The sequence below is a fragment of the Stomoxys calcitrans genome, chromosome 5, assembly GCF_963082655.1.
Source record: "Stomoxys calcitrans chromosome 5, idStoCalc2.1, whole genome shotgun sequence".
NCBI classification, from domain to species: domain Eukaryota; kingdom Metazoa; phylum Arthropoda; class Insecta; order Diptera; family Muscidae; genus Stomoxys; species Stomoxys calcitrans.
In genome coordinates this window covers 94,946,652-94,966,988 of record NC_081556.1, presented here as the reverse complement: position 1 = coordinate 94,966,988, position 20,337 = coordinate 94,946,652, and the positions used below count along the sequence as shown (strand labels likewise).

At 39.1% G+C, this 20,337-nt stretch overlaps 2 protein-coding genes across 5 annotated transcripts; one reads left to right on the top strand and one right to left on the bottom strand.

The window, feature by feature from the left end:
- The first annotated feature begins 872 nt into the window (after positions 1-872).
- Positions 873-19,587, top strand: LOC106086672 (uncharacterized). 4 transcript variants are annotated; one of them, XM_059370481.1, is made up of 7 exons: positions 873-930; positions 12,738-12,790; positions 12,872-13,031; positions 13,088-13,390; positions 13,447-13,540; positions 19,145-19,273; positions 19,342-19,587. In XM_059370481.1, the coding sequence occupies exons 3-7, from the start codon at positions 12,907-12,909 to the stop codon at positions 19,498-19,500; spliced, it is 810 nt and encodes a 269-aa protein (XP_059226464.1). In that variant the 5' UTR covers positions 873-930; positions 12,738-12,790; positions 12,872-12,906; the 3' UTR covers positions 19,501-19,587. The 4 variants fall into 4 exon arrangements, with proteins under 4 accessions (XP_059226464.1, XP_059226463.1, XP_013106885.2 ...); XM_059370480.1 differs by having other exon boundaries at positions 12,855-13,031; XM_013251431.2 differs by having other exon boundaries at positions 12,845-13,031.
- Positions 1,124-2,624, bottom strand: LOC106086670 (fibrinogen C domain-containing protein 1). The gene is made up of 3 exons (XM_013251427.2): positions 2,464-2,624; positions 1,588-2,303; positions 1,124-1,527 (listed from the first exon to the last, which is right to left on the bottom strand). The coding sequence occupies exons 1-3, from the start codon at positions 2,563-2,565 to the stop codon at positions 1,398-1,400; spliced, it is 948 nt and encodes a 315-aa protein (XP_013106881.1). The 5' UTR covers positions 2,566-2,624; the 3' UTR covers positions 1,124-1,397.
- Positions 19,588-20,337: the final 750 nt, after the last annotated feature.

Here is a 20,337-nt window from a genome sequence, read left to right as displayed (position 1 = left end):
GATATTTCCAACGAGCTTTTTGAAGGTATCAATACATTCCGCAGACGCAAAGCGCAGCTTTAAGATGTCCCCTCTATACTCACAACTCATAATTCAGAGTTCAATACATGTTCGACAACCCGATCGTTTGCCAAATGCCTCACCTGACACCGACGATCTTGTGGAATCATACCGGATGCACAGATGCACAGCCGACATCGATGACTACATAAGTCATCTCATCTCTGTTGTGCTTCCTTGCTACTCCGGCGTAAGAGGGCGGCTCCTTATCCTTCCAGCGACTATCTTCCCTTTGCGTGATGGCTGTGGCATCCTTTTGAAAGTCACACTCCTCCTTAAACACTCAGGAGCCTTCTTCTTGTTCCGCCTCTGCATGACACTATCTGGAGTCTCGATTGCGGAAGGGATGGCTTCATTTTCCCAAAGAACTTGAAAGAGGAGAGCTCTTTTTCTACTTCATCATTTTAGCAGTGTTATGCTCTTCGAGAGATCGGATTCTCTTTCTAGCTTCCGTAGAAGTGCTTGGAATTTCAATTCCATCGCTTCCAGAATCCTGCACTTTCGCCCGATTGCGCAGTCAGTACAAACTCCTCTATCTCCTTCGTCATGCCCCGGATCCTTTTCTCGTTCTTCTTGTGAGCTTAGCTAACCCATCGCTCACTTCTGCCGTCATTCTGCTGCCCTCATCTCTCAAGGAGGAGAGGAGAGGATATCATGCTACGGTCTGACGCCACCACCGCAGCTGTTGGGTCTTTGGAATTTTTAGAGAAATTTTCATTGCAATTATGTAAGTTTTCATTGAGATTTTGACTTTCAAAATAATTCCCTTAAAATTTGTATTAACAAAATATGTCATTCAAATTTTGTCTTTAAAAAACGTTTCATTAAAATTTTGTCTTTATTTCATTATTTCAAATTAAATCTGGAACAGTAAGTTGTACTCGGAACCACGATTTAAAAACCGAGTATGGTTCATATAGTTCTATATTTACATATAGTTGCCATATAGACCGATCTGCGGTTTCAGGTCATATATTTTGTGCCCGATTTAGCTGAAATTTGCAACAGTGAGTTGCGCTAGGCCAACTGATATCCGAACCGATTATGTACACATTAGACCCTATTTGGATATAGCTCATAAAAGCCTCATTTATTTACCGTTTTCTCTAATATTAATTGATATGGTAAGATTGAATCTATAACTTTTATAAGGCTTCTCGGTACCTGAACCAAATATGTTCAGATCGAACCAATATAGACATGGTAGAGTTATTATAAAATAGGGTAATTGATGTCCATAGTGGAGTGTATCCAAAGTCCGACTCAGTCGTACAGTCGTTTTTACTTGTTAACTTTTCTTGTGTTCTTCATTTGCTATTCGTCAATGTTTTATTTCTTTAGTTTAGTTGTATCTTCATTTCTGCAAACTTCAAAGACGTAACATTGCCCCTAAACGAATGCCATTGTACGATCTGTCCCAGTTCACTGTCATCAACTCTTCCCTTTTTGTAAGGTCCAAAGAGATTGCTAGGAAAAGGAAAGAGAAGGAAAACATTCGGTTTCTTGTTGTTTATATCGCAAACTTACCACAAATAGCATGCTTTGTGCCACCAGGCTCCAAGAAAGAGTATGGCGCAATTGTTATTTCCAAGTTGATCATTGTCTCGATCTATGGTTGTGAACTTTTGACCTTCGTTGAGGTAGAAATCATTTCCAGCTGTGCCCGTATATGTTCCTAAGCTATGAAGCATATATTGCTCTCTCTCACTGCCTATCACAAAGTTATTGTATTTAGCATAGCGCCTTTGATTGTCCCAATCCTCTAAGACAATATGCAGACTGTAGGGTGCGCTATTAGTGAGTTTGTACAGTTGTTCAAGACCTATAAAAAACTCCCCAGAGGGTTCTCCAAAGCCTTTTTTGTACTCATTCCAAGTTCGTACAAAATCTACAGAACCATCCATGCGTCTCATAATGATGGTTTCTCGGTTGTTCATATGATCTTGAAGTCCATCCAACTTCTTAATTTGCAGTTCATAAAGGTGCAACAATTTCCGATTTTGCTGCAGGTGTTGTTGTTCCAACTTTACTTGTTGCTCCGCAAGAATTTTGGTTATTTCACTGTATTCCAATTTTTGTTCAAGAAGCGCCTCTTGAGTTTGTTTGAATTTAACTTTGATTTCGTCTAATTTATTATCAAGATCCACTATGATTTTGCTAAGATTACGATTTGTCTCCAGGCATTGGTCAAATTTCGATTCCCATTCAGAGTGACTTTTGAGGGAAAGTGATGGAGAACCACACTAGAGGGCAATAATTATTAAAACTTCAAATTGCATTTTTCATTTTAAAACAGATAAAACAAGAGATTGCGTAAATATACAACATTTAATGTATTAAAATTCTCGTATATAATAACGTAAATCGTCGAGTTTTAGCTGTGTTACAATTTAAGATACGAACCTCTGCCGTTGAAATTTTGCCAATTGAATTAAAAATTGTCAGCCATAATAAACAGAAATTAATGTAAACTAATTTACGGCTTCCTTTGAGATTCGTTGGCATACTGGTCTGCTAGTTTTGATGTTTTGTCTCACACTGACACTGAGCGTTAAAAAGATCATTGAAAGTCTATGCGTTATCATGAAGAATTTGATAAGCTCATTTTATAGACAGCTTTGAAAAATCCCCTAATAAATCAATATCGCATAATAAAGAATCGAGTGTAGTATTCGTATTCGAAGAAGAACACACAGAAAACATCGTATTTACGAAAGTAAGGAAAACAAGTAAAAGCGTGCTAAGTTCGGCCGGCCGACTCTTATATACCCTCCACCATGGATCGCATTTGTCGAGTTCTTTTCCCGGCATCTCTTCTTAGGCAAAAAAGGATATAAGAAAAGATTTGATCTGCTATTAGAGCGATATCAAGATATGGTCCGGTTTGGATCACAATTAAATTATATGTTGGAGACCTGTGTAAAATGTTAGCTAATTCGAATAAGAATTGCGCCCTTTGGGGGCTCAAGAAGTAAAATAGAGAGATAGATTTATACGGCTATAGACCGATTCAGACCATAATAAACACGTATGTTGATGGTCATGAGAGAATCCGTCGTACAAAATTTCAGGAAAATCAGATAGTAATTGCGGCCTCTAGAGGCTCAAGAAGTTAACATCCCAGATCGGTTTATATGGCAGCTATATCAGGTTATCATTTCGAATTGCCACAGTGGCGCGGAGTTTTGCATTTCTTTCTGTGATGCCAAAACGCATTCTACTAGGAGGTATCGGCCCAGCGGCTCATCGTTTGAACTCGTCGATAAAAAATTGGTTCCTTATCATTGAGCGGAGAGAGAAAGCGGCCACCCATTGATTATTTGATTCACCTGCATTAAGGAGGAGATCCTTATGTCCACAAGATACTACTATATGACCTTAAACTTTAACTTTATGTTATTAACGATCTATTCTATGTCCAAGAAGGCCTCCAAAGTTAAGTGGCGGTTCCCTAAATTTCCTTCGATGTAGCTAAGAAGACCACTTAGAGGCCACCCTAGCGCAGAGGTTAGCATGTCCACCTATGACTTTGAACGCCTGGGTCCGAATCCTGGCCAGAAAAACAGAAAAAAAATGTTCAGCGTTGGTTATCCTTTCCTTAAGCTGGCGACATTTGTGAGGTACTATGCCATGCATAGAAATGATGTAAAAACTTCTTCCCAAAAAGGTGTCGCACTGCGGCACGCCGTTCGGACTCAGCTATAAAAAGGAGGTCGCTTATCATTCAACTTAAACTAACGATTGACGATTCCGCCTCAGATGCTTCACTAGCTGCTGCTTAATTATAAAAGCCGATCTCCCGACTAGTTTTCTTGAGCCTTATGAAACTGTGCACATGTCCTTTTGTATATATATATATATATATATATATATATATATATATATATATATATATATATATATATATATATATATATATATATATATGCCATGCATAGAAATGATGTAAAAACTTCTTCCCAAAAAGGTGTCGCACTGCGGCACGCCGTTCGGACTCAGCTATAAAAAGGAGGTCGCTTATCATTCAACTTAAACTAACGATTGACGATTCCGCCTCAGATGCTTCACTAGCTGCTGCTTAATTATAAAAGCCGATCTCCCGACTAGTTTTCTTGAGCCTTATGAAACTGTGGACATGTCCTTTTGTATATATATATATATATATATATATATATATATATATATATATATATATATATATATATATATATATATATATATATATATATATATATATATATATATATATATATATATATATATATATATATATATATATATATATATATATATATATATATATATATATATATATATATATGTATATATATATACATATCCTTTATTTACAATTAAAGTATTTTTCTGAGTTTCGTGCTTCCCCACCCCCTCCTGTCTCGATTGTGGCAGGGGGATTTTCAGTCTCCTGCAATCCGCCAGACTTTAGCGATGTGGTCGATAGTTCCTCAACCAAGTGTTCAGCAACAACTGCTGAATCGTCTCCTGAATCCCCAACCCCACCGCTTTTATAGACCTTCAGTTTCAACTTGTTGAATCCGTAGGATACAACCCCTTCAGACTTGTTGAGGTCTGCGAGACAGCCGGAGTTTGATAAAAATACTGCGTGTCTCCAGTCTCCAATCACCATCACCATTAGCCTCATCCAATCTTCCATTCTTCCAGTCGGTGGTTGAAAGATTGGCATTACATTCCCTTAGTCTTCCAAGTATCGATTCAGGATCTAATGAAATCATTGGTATCCAAGTATGCGCCATTGGTCGAGAAGGATTATCCTCCTTCTTGACTTAATCTAGTGCTGCACATGGTCAGATCTGACCAATCTTTTTTAACGCACAACGATACATTTTTGTATCGGCCCCGATACCATCCTGCATCGTCACAAAGAAAGTGTTCTCTCCTTCTTCGATGTCCTCACAGCTTCTGCAAAAGTCGTTACTGGCAACCTTCAGTCTGTCAGCATGTTTTCCGATTAAACAATGACCTGTCATGACGGACACAATGACTGAGACGTCTGTTCTTGCCACTGACAGCAAAGCGGTAGACCTCTTGAAGTCTAGATTAGCCCACATAGTTTTGGAATGCTCACAGCCTATTCTTTGTAACCATTTATCATTTGTTGTTCTTCGGGCCTGGTCCTGAAAACTTAGCTTACATATCGCTAGAGGGATACCCACAGTTTCCCTGGAATGTGTAAGGTAGTTCCTAGTCTACAATACCCTGGGATATCTATGTGGCCCGGCACCCAGAACACCAGTGAATTTTGAACTGTTCAGCCTTCTCGTGGAGAGATCTGCGACAGTCGAGGGCAGTTTTTGTGTTCAGAAATACGTTCTCCAGGGATTTAATGGCTGTCTGAAAAGATATTTAGGCCAATCTTCGTTATGACATAATATATTAGTCATTCCACCAATTCCTTAATTGCAAGAATCTCCGTTTGATACACACTGCAGTGGTCAGATAACCTTTTCGATATGACCAGCTCTAGATCTTTGGAGTACACCCATAAGCCCATCTGATCGTCTAGTTTGGAACCATCTGAATTGAAGTCTATGTAATTTCTATTACCAGTGATATCGTAGTTCCGATCGGTTCTATCAGGAATAGTTGAACAGTACCTTTTTTATCAAAAAAGCAGCTAAGGTAGGGTGTATTCCACACTGCCTGTAACATCGGACATGGAATCAAGGATAACATAGTGTCTGTAGCCGCTACATGACGAAAGAGAAAGCTTCCTTAGCCTCACGGCAGTAGTCGCAGCAATTTGTGGCTGTGCGGTAATGTGCGGCTGTGATGCACAAACAAGCCATCCTTTGGATCCGGTTGACTATTGGTGATTTTTTTAAGCGCCATACACCAGGCCACAACACCTTATAGTATTATAGGTCTGGCAACTGCAGTATATATATACCCAGTGTATTACGAGCGATCTAAACCCCAACACCTTATAGTATTATAGGTCTGTCAACTGCAGTATATATATACCCAGTGTATTACGAGCGATCTAAACCCCAACTTTGGCAAATGGCTCCCCTGCAGGTGTATAGGGCAAGTTGCCTTTCTTCCCCTTTCTAAAATGATGGATGTGAAGTTCAATTTCCTGTACCAGATATTTGCGCTTTCTGTACATGAAACATTCTTTCCTCCGAAAGAGACAGATGCCACTGTAGGTAACTTTGTATCTCTTGCTGAAAAGAACTATTTCTGTCCAATGGAGTGGATAACCACCGCTGAAATTTTTTTCTGTTGTTCTGGCCAGGATACATCATAAGGTTTATTAAGAGATTGGCCTCTAGTCCTAGCGAGCAGTGGCTTGGTTTCCCCAATTTTCGCCATCCAGTCGGAGAGTACGTAGCACTTTCTTGCAATATTTCTCAAAATCGAATGAACATATATATGAGAGTTATATCTAAAACTGAACCGATTTCCTTGAAATTCACGAGTAAAGTCGAGAGTCATTAGAAAATCCTTCCTGCCGAATTTCAAAAGAATCGGTTAGCAGGAGACCATTTTATTGCAATATGACTGCAAATCGTACGAACATATTGATAGGAGCTATATCTGAGTCTGAACCGATTTCGAGCAAACTTTATAGATACTGTGGAAGTCGTCGAGGAAAGCGTTGTGCAAAGTTTTGGGAAGTTTGGTCAATAAATGCGCATGCAGTGGCTCTAGGAGTAAAATTCGGCCGATATATATATGAGAGCTTGTTGAATCCGTAGGATACAACCCCTTCAGACTTGTTGAGGTCTGCGAGACAGCCGGAGTTTGATAAAAATACTGCGTGTCTCCAGTCTCCAATCACCATCACCATTAGCCTCATCCAATCTTCCATTCTTCCAGTCGGTGGTTGAAAGATTGGCATTACATTCCCTTAGTCTTCCAAGTATCGATTCAGGATCTAATGAAATCATTGGTATCCAAGTATGCGCCATTGGTCGAGAAGGAATATCCTCCTTCTTGACTTAATCTAGTGCTGCACATGGTCAGATCTGACCAATCTTTTTTAACGCACAACGATACATTTTTGTATCGGCCCCGATACCATCCTGCATCGTCACAAAGAAAGTGTTCTCTCCTTCTTCGATGTCCTCACAGCTTCTGCAAAAGTCGTTACTGGCAACCTTCAGTCTGTCAGCATGTTTTCCGATTAAACAATGACCTGTCATGACGGACACAATGACTGAGACGTCTGTTCTTGCCACTGACAGCAAAGCGGTAGACCTCTTGAAGTCTAGATTAGCCCACATAGTTTTGGAATGCTCACAGCCTATTCTTTGTAACCATTTATCATTTGTTGTTCTTCGGGCCTGGTCCTGAAAACTTAGCTTACATATCGCTAGAGGGATACCCACAGTTTCCCTGGAATGTGTAAGGTAGTTCCTAGTCTACAATACCCTGGGATATCTATGTGGCCCGGCACCCAGAACACCAGTGAATTTTGAACTGTTCAGCCTTCTCGTGGAGAGATCTGCGACAGTCGAGGGCAGTTTTTGTGTTCAGAAATACGTTCTCCAGGGATTTAATGGCTGTCTGAAAAGATATTTAGGCCAATCTTCGTTATGACATAATATATTAGTCATTCCACCAATTCCTTAATTGCAAGAATCTCCGTTTGATACACACTGCAGTGGTCAGATAACCTTTTCGATATGACCAGCTCTAGATCTTTGGAGTACACCCATAAGCCCATCTGATCGTCTAGTTTGGAACCATCTGAATTGAAGTCTATGTAATTTCTATTACCAGTGATATCGTAGTTCCGATCGGTTCTATCAGGAATAGTTGAACAGTACCTTTTTTATCAAAAAAGCAGCTAAGGTAGGGTGTATTCCACACTGCCTGTAACATCGGACATGGAATCAAGGATAACATAGTGTCTGTAGCCGCTACATGACGAAAGAGAAAGCTTCCTTAGCCTCACGGCAGTAGTCGCAGCAATTTGTGGCTGTGCGGTAATGTGCGGCTGTGATGCACAAACAAGCCATCCTTTGGATCCGGTTGACTATTGGTGATTTTTTTAAGCGCCATACACCAGGCCACAACACCTTATAGTATTATAGGTCTGGCAACTGCAGTATATATATACCCAGTGTATTACGAGCGATCTAAACCCCAACACCTTATAGTATTATAGGTCTGTCAGCTGCAGTATATATATACCCAGTGTATTACGAGCGATCTAAACCCCAACTTTTGCAAATGGCTCCCCTGCAGGTGTATAGGGCAAGTTGCCTTTCTTCCCCTTTCTAAAATGATGGATGTGAAGTTCAATTTCCTGTACCAGATATTTGCGCTTTCTGTACATGAAACATTCTTTCCTCCGAAAGAGACAGATGCCACTGTAGGTAACTTTGTATCTCTTGCTGAAAAGAACTATTTCTGTCCAATGGAGTGGATAACCACCGCTGAAATTTTTTTCTGTTGTTCTGGCCAGGATACATCATAAGGTTTATTTAGAGATTGGCCTCTAGTCCTAGCGAGCAGTGGCTTGGTTTCCCCAATTTTCGCCATCCAGTCGGAGAGTACGTAGCACTTTCTTGCAATATTTCTCAAAATCGAATGAACATATATATGAGAGTTATATCTAAAACTGAACCGATTTCCTTGAAATTCACGAGTAAAGTCGAGAGTCATTAGAAAATCCTTCCTGCCGAATTTCAAAAGAATCGGTTAGCAGGAGACCATTTTATTGCAATATGACTGCAAATCGTACGAACATATTGATAGGAGCTATATCTGAGTCTGAACCGATTTCGAGCAAACTTTATAGATACTGTGGAAGTCGTCGAGGAAAGCGTTGTGCAAAGTTTTGGGAAGTTTGGTCAATAAATGCGCATGCAGTGGCTCTAGGAGTAAAATTCGGCCGATATATATATGAGAGCTATATCTAAATCTGAACCGATTTTCATGAAATTCACCAGTAATGTCGAGAGTCATAAGAAATTCATTCCTGTCTTCCTGAAGAGAATCGGTTAACAAATGACCATGTTGAAATTATTACTGAAAATCGGACGAACATATATATGGGAGCTATATCATATATAGCCTCACGGCAGTAATCGCAGCAATTTGTGGCTGTGCGGTAATGTGCGGCTGTGATGCACAAACAAGCCATCCTTTGGATCCGGTTGACTATTGGTGGTTTTTTTAAGCGCCGTACACCAGACTACAACACCGTATAGCATTATAGGTCTGGCAACTGCAGTATATATATACCCAGTGCATTACGAGCGATCTAAGCCCCAACTTTTGCAAATGGCTCCTCTGCAGGTGTATAGGGCAAGTTGCCTTTCTTCCCCTTTCTAAAATGTTGGATTTGAAGTTTAATTTCCTGTACCAGATATTTGCGCTTTCTGTACATGAAACATTCTCTCCTCCCAAAGAGACAGGTGCCACTGTAGGTAACTTTGTATCTCTTGCTGAAAAGAACTACTTCTTTTCAATGGAGTGGATAACCACCGCTGAAAATTTTTTTCTGTTGTTCTGGCCAGGATACATCATAGCGTTTGTTTGGAGATTGGCCTGTAGTCCTTGGGCGGGCAGTGGCTCGGTTTCCCCAATTTTCGCCACCCAGTCGGAGAGTACATAGCTCACCAAGATGCTGCTCTTTAAAATCATGCATCGGTAATCGGGCTTAAAGCGAATACTTGCTTACCAAATTATAGTCAAATCGAAAAAAATATGGCATATAGGGGCTTAAATCGCAGATGTTGCAAACAAAATGACAAAATTAGTAGGCCATTATAACCACCACCATAGGATGAGTGGTATCCTATGGTGGTAGTTGTAATGGCTTACAATTTTTTTTAGCAGCGTGTACTGCATTCCAAAGGGAAACCATGGAATTTAAATAAAAACCAGTAAGGAAGGCAAAAGTCGGGAGGTGCCGACTGTATAATATCCTGCACCTACCCTGTAAGTACAATGTGGGAGCTATATCCAATACTGAACCAATTCTGATGGGCCTCGCCGAGCCAATATGTTCAAACTGTAATAACTACGGTTGACAAAATCTGATGAACATATATATTTGAGCAATATCTAATTTTGAACCGATTTCAAGCTAACTTCTCAGATAATGTGGTAGTCGTAGAGGAAAGCCTTGCGCAAAATTTTGGCAAGATTGGTTAATCAATGCGATCGCAGTGGCTCTTGGGGTAAAAATACATAGATGACAGCTATATCTAAATCTGCGCCGGATTCTACGAAATTCGCCAGCAATTTCGAGAGAATCCATCAAAAAATGAGCACTTTCTTGCAATATTTCTCAAAATCGGATGAACATATATATGAGAGCTATATCTAAAACTGAACCGATTTCCTGGAAATTCACGAGTAAAGTCGAGAGTCATTAGAAAATCTTTCTTGTCGAATTTCAAAAGAATCGGTTAGTAGAAGACCATTTTATTGCAATATGACTGCAAATCGTACGAACATATAAGAGCTATATCTGAGTCTGAACCCATTTCGAGCAAACTTTATAGATATTGTGGAAGTCGTCGAGGAAAGCGTTGTGCAAAGTTTTGGGAAGTTTGGTCAATAAATGCGCATGCAGTGGCTCTAGGAGTGAAATTCGGCCGGTATACATATGAGAGCTATATCTAAATCTGAACCGATTTCCATGAAATTCACCAGTAATGTCGAGAATCATAAGAAAATCATTCTTGCCTTCCTGAAGAGAATCGGTTAACAAATGATCATTTTGAAATTATTACTGAAAATCGGACGAACATATATATGGGAGCTATATCCAAATCTGAACCGATTTTTTCCAATTTCAATAGGCTTCGTCTATAGGCCGATAAACATGCCTGTACCAAATTTTAAGACGATCGGATGAAAACTGTGACCTGTACTTTGTACACTAATTAACATGGACAGACGGACAGACATAGTTAAATCGAATCTTATCAATCTTATCAATGAGTCTATCTCTCTTCCTTCTGGGTGTTACAAACAAATGCACTATGTTATAATACCCTGTACCACAGTAGTGGTGTAGGGTATAACAAGTAAGAGCGTGCTAAGTTCGGCCGGGCCGAATCTTATAAACCCTCCACCATGGATCGCATTTGTCGAGTTCTATGCGCGGTATCTCTTTTTAGGCAAACAAAGAATATTGAATAAGAACTATTATGCTATTGGAGCTATATCAAGTTATAGTATTGATACTATACTAGTAATCATTGTGTCATATCTCAGTTCATTCGAATAATAATTGCGCCTTGTAGGGGTTTAAGAAGCAAAATCGGGAGATAAGTTAATATGGGAACTGTATCAAGCTTTTGATCGTTTCAGACCATATTAGACACGTATGTTGAAGGTCATGATGAAAGCCGTTGAACAAAATTTCTTCCAAATCGGATGAGAATTGCGTCATCTAAAGGCTTAAGAAGTCAAGATCAAGATCAGTTTATATGGCAGCTATATCAGGTTATGTACCGATTTGCACCATTCTTAGCACAGTTATTGAAAGTCATAACAAAACACCTCATGCAAAATTTCAGCCAAATCGGAAGAGAATTGCCCGCTCTATTGGCTCAAGAAGTCAGGATCCAAGATGGGTTTATATGACAGCTATACCAGATTATGAACCAATTTGAGTCATACTTAACACAATTGTTGGAAGTGATAGGAAATCGGATGAGAATTGCGCCATCTAGAGGCTCAAGAAGTCAAGACCCAAGATCGGTTTTTATGGTAGCTATATCTAATCATGGACCGATTTAAACCATAATTAGCGTAGTTGTTGCAAGTGCTACCAAAACACTACGTGCAAAATTTCATTAAATCGCACGAGAATTGCGCACTATAGAAGCTCAAGAAGTTAAGACCCAAGATCGGTTTATATCGATTTGGTTCATTTACAATCCCGACTGACCTACACTATTAAAAATATTTTTGCAAAATTTCAAGCGGCTAGCTTTACTCCCTCAAAAGTTTGCGAGCCTTCGACAGATAGATGGAAGAACGGACAAACGGACGGGCATGGCTAGATCGACTTAAAATGACATAACGATCAAGAATATATATACTTTTTGGGGTCTCAGACGCATGTTTCGAGGTGTTACAAACAGAATGAGGCAATTAGAATACCTCCATCCTATGGTGGAGGGTATAAAAATACCTATAAATAACTTCACACTACCATTGTCTGGCCTAGTGGTAGTTGTCATGGCCACAAAACGTCAATGCCTGCTAACATTAGCCACATATCCGGGCAACCTTTAAATTATTTACATTTGAGGCCTAAACAAAACGACCACCAGCACTCAATAAAGCGAAAAGGTTCAAACAACACGCATTTACCATGGAAATTATAGAATTTTTGCAAACTACACAGCATAAAAATTTAAACAATTTCATTGGTTTTAAGGTAAATTTTAAAATCAGTAACAGCAAAAAAAGGATTAAACTAAAATTTAACGGCCTTATTGACAAAACTGAATGGAGGAAATCTGTCAAAGAAACCTATTTCAAATCAACATTAAGTTTTGCGAAAACCGGTTTAAATATATATGTATTTGTAAACTAAAAACTGTTGTGTCTGGATTTCTTTAGGACACTCCTTCCAAGCTATATACTAGTATTAGAACTATGAAATTTTCTTGATTTTTTTCCCTCCTTCAACTATTAAAAGTTTGTTTTGCTTTAAGGTTAAACAAAAACTCCAAGAATATGAGGTAGAATTGGAAGGAAGACGACAAAAGTAAGTTATCTTCAAGAAGAAAAAAAATTAACCCTACAATATGCAACTAAATAGAAAACTTTAGGCTAAGAAACATTTTAGAGTTTGAAAACTGCCAATTGAATGAAGAACTTCTTATGCTGGTTACACAGCGGGTAAAAACTGCAGCTCAACAACGCCTAGAATGGATCAATACAAAGCGTATGGAACAACACAAGGCCCAAGAAGAGTTATTGAGAGTTAAGAAGTTGCAAAGAGATTTGTATGTAAAGCATATCATTGGAGTACTTTTATACGACTAACATTTGCCAATTCCAGAGAAAATTGTGAAGAATGGCGTATTCGACAAACCCAACAACTCTTGGTGGCCACCAAGGAGGCCCAACTATATCAGATTGAGGAAAAGAAACAAAGACGTGCCAGAGAGAAACTCATCGAACAAAATTGGCTGGCTGCCATGGAATTTGTACGACAGGAGAGAGAGTTCCAACAAAGCTATGAAGACAAACTACGCAAAGTGATTGAGGGCACCAATCAAGAGAGAAATCTTTGCATGCAGGATGCAAAAGTTATAAAAGAACAAACGGAATATGAGAAACTCAAGGCATTTCATCACGAAGAGTAGGTTTATATAGGTTGCCCAAGACACCCATCAATTGTTTAAATTGTAATTTCAGCAATAGGCGTGCCTTAACCTTGGATCAAAAGTATAAAACAGATGAAAAATTACGAGATGTATACAAGAAATTGCAACAAAAACAATGGTTGAAGGTGAGTAGACTACAAATAAGCAAGGAGTTCGAAGAACAAGAGTTTTGTTCATTCATATATATTTTGTATCGTCTTGATACTCAGAACCGTCTTATTGCTCTAAGTCGTCTTAATATTAAAAGGCCAAATTACCAGGCCGTGTGAAAAGGAAGACAAGGATTCTGGACTAATTAAGGTCTTTACTATGCTAGTCTGCCATCATAGTCACTTAGACGTTTTCGTCCATTGTGATACCACTGTGATACAGAAGAAGGAAGATGCCTTCTAGTTCCTACCGTTGAGCCATCCAGATCGCTTAAAAAATCCCAACAACTTGCGAACGTTCACATCCGCTAAATCAGACAGGTTCTCAAAGAAATAAGAGCCTAAAGTGGAACTTCTTCTGGCCACGGTTGCCAGATTTTTGTGAGACTGATCACCAAAAATTCCAAACAAATTTCCCAAAATAAAATGTTTTTTCCCTAAGAAAATCCCCTAACTTACTTCACTTTAATTGGCTATGACAGAACGTTTGTCCCATTAGCCGAACTTAGAACAGCTCTTCTGCGCTCCTTCTATAAACTATGACTTCTTTGCTGGAGCTTCTTCATTCATTCTGACAACATGATCTAGCTAACGCAGCTGTTGTATTTTGATACTTTTTAACTTCGCCAAGAAAATCCCCTAACAAAAAACAAAACAATTAGGAATAAAACTTTCTTTTATAAAGGCCTGGTTATGCTCTCGTAAACATACCCTAAATGTAGGACAACGTGTCAGCTGTTTTATTTTGCTTTATGAAAACACATGCAAACGATTACCGAACGTCTGTCGACCGTAAAGAGAAAGTAGAATTCAGCAAAAACAAAATTTTACGTTCCTTTTTCGTGTCATGTGATAAAATTTGAAGTTTGAAGAAATTTCAAAACCAAAAATTAATGTTTAGAAAACTGTTGTTAGAAAATTATTGTTAATAATAGGGGTTAATTGGGTAGCCCATCATGAAAAAGTGGTCAGTCTGACCTGTTGTGAAAAAAGGTGAGACATATGTGATAATTAGAAATTACAAGAAGAGTGTAGGTGAAAGGGCCAATATGGCGCTGTCGTATCCGCTAATCCATGTTATCACTATGTCTTGAAACTGGGATTCCGGGATTCCACACACTCCTCCATGTACTCAAGACCTCACTGTACTAGAGCCCACGGCCTTGAGGGCCGCCATATACACATACCGATTTCGACCAGGCGCGCGATGATTATAAGCACCTCATCAGTTGAAACTCTGAGCTCTTATTTGTTTGGTATTCATCGTCATAACGAGAAGCTCATCTGAGAGGTTGCGATTAGTGAAAGGCTTTGTATATGGAGTAGCTGCAATTGAAGTCGCGGGCAATCAGCGGTATCGAAAGGAGAGTCTCGGTGAGAGGCCGGGTGGCAACGGCTCTTGCTTAAATACTGAGTGCCTGTGATATTCGATCCGCCAAGGCGATCTATTGGTGTTTTTTAATAACCAATGGTCATAACGTTCCCGAGGCGATTGGTGACCGGAACAAGCTTGAAGAGAATCGCTACATCCACATATGTGGCTACAACATCATCAACAACAACTGATTTCGAAATCTGAAAATCACTACCCGAAATTTATCGTTATAATGTGTCATAACGAAAAGTTGTGTGTGTCGCAGTATAGTCCCAATCCAGTCCATGTCTCCTGAAACCCTCTTTAGTCTGCCCACCGCATCCATAGTGTCCAGAAGAGAAACTTAGCAGTATTCTGTCTCCCCGTGCGGCTCAGGACGGTGACTGTCGACCCATCTCCTCGTTGTTAAATGCTCTCTCAATATTCGAGAAGGCCGCCATTACGTAGACGTCTCATATTCAAGCATCCCGGCGTGGAGGGCCGTCTTCTCCAACCCCCCTTGAGTTATGCCTGAAGTTCTTCGACGTCAGATCACTCTCAACTTCAAGTCTTTTTTTGTTTGCTACGTTTGGTAATAAGCGTAATTGCCTCTTTACATTTACGATACATTTGTTCTACATTTACACTACATTTACGAGAGCATAACCAGGCCTTAAAAAACTTAATTTATTTTCACAACCAAAGCATTGTTGCATTTTCATTCTGTCACTGTTAGTAAAAAAAAACCAGTAAGGAAAGGCAAAAGTCGGGCGGAGCCGACTATATAATACCCTACACCACCGAACTTCCGTACTAATTTTAATGCATAGAACCTATGTTGAAATATAGTCAGAGGTTAGCATGTCCGCCTATGACGCTGAACGCCTGGGTTGGAATCCTGGCGAAACCATCGAAAAATTTTCAGCGATGGTTTCTCTTCAAAAAGGTGTTACACTGCGGCGCGCCTTTCGGACTCGGATATAAAAAAGGAGGTCTCTTATCATTGAGCTTAAAACTTGAATCGGACTGCACTCATTGATTTGTGAGAAGTTTGCCCCTGTTCCTTAGTGGAATATTCATGGGCAAAAATTTTTTAATTGATATATTGAATAGAACCTAGTAAGATTTTCTTACGACAGGACCCTAATTGTGGTTACTTGAGCCTTAAAGGCCATTTTATATGAAAGATATATATGGGGGCTACATATATCTAAATCTGGACGGACTCTGATAAAACTTACTAAGACACATACTAAGATGTCAAATAAAACACCTCATGCTCAATTTTGTAAAAATCAAACCAAAATTGTGGCTTCTATAGCCTTAAAAGTCCTTATCGGATGAAAGATATATACGGGAGCTATATCTAAATCTGAACCAATTTTTAAGAAATTCTGCTGACATATTTCAACGTCAAAAAAAAATATTTGATGCAAAATTTTGTAAAGATCGGACCAAAATTGTGGCCTCTATAGCCTTAATAGGCCATATCGGATGAAAGATATATATGGGAGCTATATCTGGACCAATTTTCACAATCCATAGCGTTCGTCCTTGGACCAAAAAAGTGACTTGAGCAAAATTTTGTGACAGTCGGGCAACAAATTAAAATTACACTATACAAGACACTGATACTACCCGTGTTGTTATATGGTTCTGAAGCATGGGTACTTGTGAAAGCAGGAGTATTTGAGAGAAAGATTCTTCGTAAAATATATGGATCAGTTTGCGTTAACGGAGAATATAAACGTATAAACCACGAGCTGTATGACGACTATAGCATAGTTACACAAATCAAAATACAAAGGCTGCGTTGGCTAGGTCATGTTGTCAGATGGATGGATGGAGAAGAAGAAAAAGATGGATGATGAAGTTCCAGCAAAGAAGTCTTTTGAAGGCAAACACCACAAACCAGGAAGACCAAAAACCCGAAGGAAAGATCAAGTGGTGGGAGACACCTCGAAACATGGTGTCAGAGATTTTAGAATGACCGCAGAAGATCGAGGTGCTTGGAACAAAAGTTCTGTCATAGCCAATTAAAGTAAAGTAATATCTAAATCTGAACCGATTTTTATGAAATTCCACACACGTATTGGGACATCAAAACAAAAATATCTCATGCTAAATTTTGTAAAGATCGGACCAAAATTGTGGCTTCTTTAGCCTTAAAAGTCCATATCGAATGGAAGATATATATAGGAGCTATATCTAAATCTGAACTGATTTCAGTGAAATTTTGCACACATATTGGAACGTCAAGTAAAACATATTATGCCGAATTTTGTAAAGATTGGATAAAAATTGTGGCTTCTATAGCCTTCAAAGGCCATATCGGATGGAAGATATGTATGGGAGCTATATCTAAATCTGGACCGATTTTTTTCAAAATCAATAGCGTTCGTTCTAGGACCAAAAAAGTGACTTGACATGAGCTTTCATATCAAGTTATAAGCCGATATGGACCATATTTGACTGGATTATTAGAAGTCGTCACAGAACAGTACGCGCATTTCAGCCCCATCGGATAAAACTTGCAGTTTCTAGGGGTTTAGAAATCACGTCGAAATCTGAACCGATATGGCCCATTTGCAAATGGCCAAATATTTCAATGAGATACCTTTGTTCGACCACTATTTTGACAAACGGACGGAGGGACGTCCATCGATTTCGAATGGAAGACCATCAAGAATATATACACCTTATAGAGTCGCATATCAATATTTCGAGGTATTACGAACGGACTGACTAGATAAGATTACATTGAATGGTTGTGGGTATAAAAGGTTATCTTGACCATTTTATTGTTAGACCGGTCTTTAAAGCCCCCACACCTTTGTACCCCAAATTTGGATATCATATTTATACTCTATACAATTAGTGACTCCAACATGGAGTGTATGGGGCTAGCAGTCAAGTCCGGTACTGCCGAAATAGAGCTATACGCCGGTTGGTAATTGTGACCCAGTTAATGGCCAAGCTTACAAGCTAGAGATGTGCGCGTGAGTGACGTTTCCACTTATAGTCACGAGAAAAAATTTTACTCACGCACGACTTTTTTATGTCGACTCACGTTCCCGCATGCTCACGAGAGGAAAATTTTACTCACGCACTACTCACGAGCAGTGTTGCCGTTTTTGGTAGGTTTTTATTCTCTTGGTAGGTTGGTAGGCTGGCCTCAATTTTTGGTAGGTTTTTCCAACATATAAATAGCAAGTTCATTACTGAGAAATTATTTCATTTCTGTTTAATTCGTTAGGAGTGCAAAATAAACCATCGATTTCGAGGAGCCAATTTATGGAATCTCTCGAGCCCGAGCCCAATTTATGGAGTCTCTCTCCCTGTTAGTGAGAGTCTTAGGATCATTCGCACCAAGCCTCTCAATAAACCGGAGAGTGATGCATCTTCTATCATTTCAACCTCTTAAAGAGCGTGTTGGTTTGCCGGGGAAGGCCGATGGCCTAGGCAAATTATAAGCATTGTAAAGATAAAATAGGTTCGGTCTTGTCCTTAAGACTCGAACCAGGTGTCATCGTCAAAAGTCCTTGCTGGCCAGTCGTCTTTGGGCTAGTAGAGCCTGGAGCAGCTTCTCTACCAGCCGAGGTTTCAGTAGCAGAAAACATGTTACGGCCTGATATCACCACCGCAGCTGTTGGGTCTTTGGGGTCCATTCTAAGCATTAGAACAGCCGTTCCACTGGAAACAGACTCAGATCATCAACCGTCTATCATAGCTATCCTTGAGTGACTTAAATTTTTCTTCCAAAAATAATGACCTATTACGAGTTACAGGAAAATTCTTGCGGAGCGAAATAACAAAAAGTCCGCCCCATTCAACGGTTCAAACGAGAATTCATTTTATCTCCTAACATTGATAAGAAATATGCTGCGTATGTTTAATCATAATAACGATTTAAAGTACGATACACAAACTTATTTTTCACTTTGAGGTGTTTGAGTTCGCCAACAAGAGGCGGTTGTGATTTCCCAGCAAAATATAATGTAAGCACACTATTATACTTGAACTCCATCACGAGTAGCTTTCATTATAAATAAACTCAGAAGAAAATGCTTTTGGTGACTTCTAACCAATAAAATGGTCATGTAGCTGTCATTTCTAAATTGGCATATATACGAATGTGAACCTCTTAACACCTCGCTTCAGCTACTCTGTATATTGGATAAGCAGATTTGTTGACGTAAAATGACTTCATATTTTTGTATTTTCAGTTTCAAATTGCTGACAATCAACAGCGTAACAATTCAAGTGATCAAAATTCATTGCGAGAATCCATTATTTTTAAAGATCGAGAAGATTATCAAATTTATACGGAATTAGATGGATCTCAAAGACATAAGGTACTAATTGTTATTAATAATTGGCTTATTGCTATGGTTGTACAATTTATACTTTTTTTACAATAAAGGTGCGCAACAACGAATGGCATAAATTATACCTGGAACACTGTGCCCGGGAGAAACAACAACGAAAAGAAGCCGATCTACAGCATGAACAGATGTACCTCAACACTGGTTGTGTTCTTCAGCAGAGGCCAAAGAATCCCTATGGTAAAAATTCTAGATAGTCATTTTTAATTTGTTTTACTTCTTTCATAACCTAAGTGACTGCAAAAGTTAAAAAATAATAAATTATTATTTATATTTAGCATAACAAAAAATTTTGCATTTATAATTTGAAAATAGAGGGATGGAATTTTTCACAGACTTATACTTCGTTACTAAAAACTTTCTATTCGTTATTCACTAAGGAATTGTTAAAGAGAATCATTTGGCACATGACCTAAAGGCATCTTAAAACTAAGGAAACCCCAATTGTAACAATACCTTTAACAACCCCCTTTAAGCAAGCAACGGAAAAACGAATCCCATGGCAGACCGGATTGACCCAGTGGAGTCCTACATCGTCCAGTGCTGCCGCCTCAGTGTGTACCTTTTTATACCATACACCACAACTGTGGTACAGGGTATTATAACTTAGTGAATTTGTATATAACACCCAAAAGGAAGAGAGATGGACCCATTGATCGACTCAGAATCACTTTCCGATCGACTCAGAATCACTTTCTGATTCGATTAAGCTATGTCCGTCTGTCCATGTGAATTTGCGTACAAAGTACATGTCGCAGTTTTCATCCGTCTTAAAATTTGGTACAGCCATGTTTTTCGGCCTAGAGATCAAGTCTATTGAAAGTGGAAAAAATCAGTTCAGATTTGGATGTAGCTCCCATATATATGTTCGTCCAATTTTCAGTAATATTGCAATAAAATGGTCATTTGTTAACCAATTCTCCCGAAATTTGGTAGGAAGGATTTTTTATGACTCGACATTACTGGTGAATTTCATGGAAATCGGTTCAGATTTAGATATAGCTCAAAACTTCGTACAATGCTTTGCTCGACGA

Coding starts and splice junctions, on each gene's coding strand:
- LOC106086670 (XM_013251427.2), bottom strand. CDS start 2,565: ATGCCAACGAATCTCAAAGGAAGCCGTAAATTAGTTTACATTAATTTC. Junction 2,304..2,463: donor GCAAAATTTCAACGGCAGAG/GTTCGTATCTTA, acceptor ATTGCCCTCTAG/TGTGGTTCTCCATCACTTTC. Junction 1,528..1,587: donor CACAAAGCATGCTATTTGTG/GTAAGTTTGCGA, acceptor TCCTTTTCCTAG/CAATCTCTTTGGACCTTACA.
- LOC106086672 (XM_013251430.2), top strand. CDS start 12,392: ATGGAAATTATAGAATTTTTGCAAACTACACAGCATAAAAATTTAAAC. Junction 13,032..13,087: donor AAGAAGTTGCAAAGAGATTT/GTATGTAAAGCA, acceptor TGCCAATTCCAG/AGAAAATTGTGAAGAATGGC. Junction 13,541..19,144: donor AACAAAAACAATGGTTGAAG/GTGAGTAGACTA, acceptor TTGTATTTTCAG/TTTCAAATTGCTGACAATCA.